This window comes from Cyphomyrmex costatus, unplaced genomic scaffold (assembly GCF_001594065.2).
Source record: "Cyphomyrmex costatus isolate MS0001 unplaced genomic scaffold, Ccosl1.0 scaffold152, whole genome shotgun sequence".
Lineage (NCBI taxonomy): Eukaryota > Metazoa > Arthropoda > Insecta > Hymenoptera > Formicidae > Cyphomyrmex > Cyphomyrmex costatus.
In genome coordinates, this window is record NW_017275522.1 from 150,451 (window position 1) to 154,863 (window position 4,413).

Consider the following 4,413-nt stretch of genomic DNA (forward strand, 5'->3'; position numbering starts at 1 on the left):
CAAGATCACTCGGAAGTGATTTGGAATGTACGGTGTAAATAACTCATTTATGTATATATATATATAACATTTTTTTATTAAACATTTTTTTTTAAACATTTTTAGTATTAAAATTTCTTATCCATAAAAATTCATTTAAGGGGTATTTATTTAACGTCATGTGTGAAATGTTTTTACCAAAATTAGTGGCAATTGTGTTAGATAGCTTTTCGAAAATTTAATCTTATTTTGGAAACCTTTTAATTGTTTTAGAACAATTTATGTAAAGTAGTTTGTTTTATCAAAATATTAATAATTTAACAAATACTCTTATTCAATAAATCACAAAGAATGTTTTCTAAATCGTTGCTGTAAAATAAATTGATATTTTTTAAATTACCTGCACAATGTGTAATTTTCTCCAAGGAATGTTCTATAAGTGAAATCCAGGGCGTTTCACACCGTAAAAAGAAGTTCCTAGGAGAAATGTATGTTTAAATCAAGTTAATACAATAATATTGTTATTTTATTACGTATATTTGACAAATATGTAAATATGCATGCGTTCTTATAAATGAAATAAATTTTATTGAATTTAAATTCAAATTGTGATAAAATAAACATATTAATTGTTACTTTCCTATATGTGAGTTTCAAAATCAGATTTATTCGACATTCGCGGAATATTTTATTTTTATTCTCGATGTGCCAGCAAAACCGATATATAACCAGCCGATGTCTTTAACAACTGCAAATAAAGTATATATAAAAAATAAACGTTGAATTTTAAAATTTATTTAATTAATAACGATAAGAACAAAACCTTATGGACACCTTACATTTTGTACGTATAAGTAACATAATAAATAAGATAAAAAAGTGTTATATACACCAAAGCTGTTTATTTTATTTTTCATACCGAGTGAGACAATGCTACAGCGATCTAAGCTGGATCACGGGTGCTTCTTAATAATTGCGTGTGAATTTATATCATATATTACGTACGTAATTTTTTCATTGCGCGTCGAAATTTTCTTACAATTAGACTTGAAACACCAATACGCATAAACTACCTCACTAATATCACGAGTTAAATTGACTAACAATTTGACAATTATTGGTGCTATTTACGCATCTTATATTGATCTTAATAATACCAGAAGGTTTACGTGTTATCGCATGTGTCAGCGCACCCCTCGCCCTGATGAAGTGTACGGCATGGTTCACGAAATGTTGGCATTAATAATGAAGAAAGACTCGGCGATAACCCGTAAACTTTCGGGTATAATTGAAGAAAATACCCGTGAAAACCTCAAAAGCGTGATCTTAATAATGTTAAATAACCTATTAATCTACTGTAAATAAACTTTTATTGCAAAAAATGCGTGCCTCGGTGATCTAAAGGCTCACTGTCAGTACGTTAGCACGGAATGTCAGAGACCCGGGTTGGACTTCTGCCGAGGTATCATTTTCGGCAATAAAAATTAATTATTAACAGTCATTCAACATTATCAAGATCAATATAAGATGCATAAACACATCAATACTCGTTAAATCATTAGTCCATTTATCTCGTGATATTATTGCGGGAGTTTGTTAGTGTTGTGTTTCAAGTTTGAAAACATTTCGGTGTGCAACCGAAAATTACATACGTAGTATATAAATTCACAAACAATTATTTAGAAGCATCCGGGATTTAAACCGCTGTGACACTGTTTCATTTGGTTAGAAATTTGGTGGTCCAATAAAAATTAACATCGTTCATTTTTTATGCCTATATTAAGAATTATGCTGAAGGTTATAGTGATATGAACAATTTGTATTATTTAGCTTACTTGACAAAATGTAGACATTGTCATAGGAACTAGTTTTCCTGCGGTAAGGTACAACGATCTGTTGGCTCGAATCATTATCATCATTAAGCTTTTTGCTTTCTTTGGCTCCAAGTTGTACCATTTATACTTGCATGCAGCTTCATAAACTCCTTCGCACTTGACATATATATAGCCATACGCAATAGATTTTACATTTTTATAGATTGTGTGTTAGGAATGGCCAAGTATTTTAATTAGAATATTTATTGATCGGATTGATATGATTTATATTTTGTATGTAATAAAGTAATCAAGAAGATAACGTACTTCTGTGACCAAAATTTCTCCTACAATGCAGTAAAGACATGTATGTGCAACTATATTGACAGATGTTAATATAATGTAAGTTAAACGTAGTACTGATATGGCACGATCTTGAATCACCATCTAAACAAACAAATAGATCAAAAATTTAATAGAATTAAGTATTTTATTTTGAATATTTAAGAATGCTTTTTTTAATGTTAAATAAATACGTTAAAATGTTTAATATAATGTTAGTTACATTAATTATAATTTATAATATGATGTTCTTGTTTGTATTACGTTATCACATTTACAGATTTTATACGTATAAGGTTATTCTCTATTTATACAATTTTAATCGTTTATTTTAAATTACAATAATATAATATTTAAAAAAGAAACATATAAATGAAAAGAGTTTTTTGGCAACATATCTCGCAATACATGGGATTGTCATATACGCATGTATGTTTGTTTACGCCTATGTAGAGTATATATATATATATATAAAAAAAATATATATATATATGTTATGTATACACATTCAGTATTTAGAAAATATTGTAATATAAAAAAGATATTTATAATACGTCACAATATTGATAGACAAAATTAATTAAGGAGATTAGTTACCCATATAAATTAAGAAAGAGATACTTACAGTTACCAATAAGAAACCTTGAAATGCAAATATTACGCCAAAGTAAAACAGCGCACCAAGTAGCATTAATGTAAATATATCGTCAATCATATTAATAAATCTGAATATTATTAAAGAAAGGAAGTTAATGCATATTTATAAATTAATTTTTCTATTAATTGATTACATTATAATATTAATTAAGAGAACTTTTTCTCATTTTACTTTATCTTTCATATAATAATTTAAGTAAACATGCTAGTGAAAAAAATGTAATTCATTTTTTATATCTGTTGTAAAAAAAGATGCAGTATAATTATAAGTAGAAATAAGTATATGATCATATATGTATCTCACAATGAGTGTACAATTGAATACAAAGCAAACAAGAATGTTACGCGCAAAAAAAATATTCATTATAATAAGAATAAAAGAATTCAAGAAATTTGTAGATAACCGTATTATTTAATTTACTGCTAAATTTTTATTTATTTTTTAATATTTTGTAGTAGTGGTCTGAATAACAATAATTGGTTTACTTCTCTAAAAAGTGGGTAACACGAAATGTGTTTTGCGCATATAAATATATATAAGATTTAACAAAAGTGCGTTATTGAACTAATTTGATTTTAGTATTCCCTCGTTGAATTTATTCAATAACTTGATATAAGTAAGTATTTGCTTGAACTCTATTAATTGTAAATCATAAGAAAATTGTCGGTGAAATCATTATATGCAGCAATATAAAGAGAGTTATGTAAGTAGTTATAACAAAAATATTTTTTAAGATAATTGTTACAAATGATGAAGTGTTTGATTCTCATCATCAATGATATATTGACGACGTATGAAAAACGTTTAAGTTTTCTTTAGCTATTTTTCTTTAACATATACAGTTACGGTTCTTTCTTTAGAGGTAAAGAAAGTGCCTGTTTGATTTTATTATTGATTTTTTTTTGTTTTAATATTCGTTTGTACTGTGTAAATAAGAAGCAGTATTTACATATAATACAGTTTGATTGTAAATTTTAGTATACTGATGAATTGTAAGGCATATTTACTTAAATTATCTTAAATACTATGTGCATTTCAACAATTTTGCTCTTATTTAAAACTATGATACAAAAGCTTAATGTATTTTGATATTTGGACGTTTCGCAATTATTTAATTTAGATAAGAATAGAAAAGACAGAAATATTATAAAAAATCAATAATATTCGTAACCTGATAAGACGTATATGATCCTCTACGCTGTGTGATAAAGCTTTTTCGAAATTTTGGAATTTATCCAGTTGAGTGATACGATTTTTGAGATTTTCCAACTGACCACATACGTGAAAAACTAATAAACCTAAAAAACTATCTACAGTAGTGTACATAAAACCTGCTGCTGACGATCCGAGACTTTGCATTATGTAAGTTATTTCGTAATATGGACTTTTATCTCGATCGTATATATAGTACGATTGTAGCGGTAATAATTTGTTTGGATCCGTTTCATTTGTCACATATCTTATGGAAATACCGAATGCAGGAAGAACTGCATACAAAGTAAAGGATATGAGCATTATAATATATCCGAATATTGTAAACATTCGTGCTATTCGCGCTCGCTTGATCATAATGTCTCTCTCTTTTATCATTTTCGGTTTCAACCAATCGTCTTTAATCAT

General features: G+C 27.1%; 1 protein-coding gene across 1 annotated transcript; it reads right to left on the reverse strand.

The window, feature by feature from the left end:
• Nucleotides 1-673: 673 nt before the first annotated feature.
• On the reverse strand, nucleotides 674-4,413 carry LOC108783453 (uncharacterized). The gene is made up of 4 exons (XM_018552022.1): nucleotides 3,991-4,413; nucleotides 2,121-2,240; nucleotides 1,815-1,970; nucleotides 674-727 (listed from the first exon to the last, which is right to left on the reverse strand). The coding sequence occupies exons 1-4, from the start codon at nucleotides 4,411-4,413 to the stop codon at nucleotides 674-676; spliced, it is 753 nt and encodes a 250-aa protein (XP_018407524.1).

Bases quoted from the DNA above. Each gene is read 5' to 3' on its own strand.
- LOC108783453 (XM_018552022.1), bottom strand. From the start codon at position 4,413: ATGATTAAAGACGATTGGTTGAAACCGAAAATGATAAAAGAGAGAGAC. The intron at 2,241-3,990 runs GTAGAGGATCAT...TTGTTTGTTTAG, and splicing joins AAAAAGCTTTATCACACAGC to ATGGTGATTCAAGATCGTGC. The intron at 1,971-2,120 runs GTACGTTATCTT...ATATATGTCAAG, and splicing joins GAGAAATTTTGGTCACAGAA to TGCGAAGGAGTTTATGAAGC.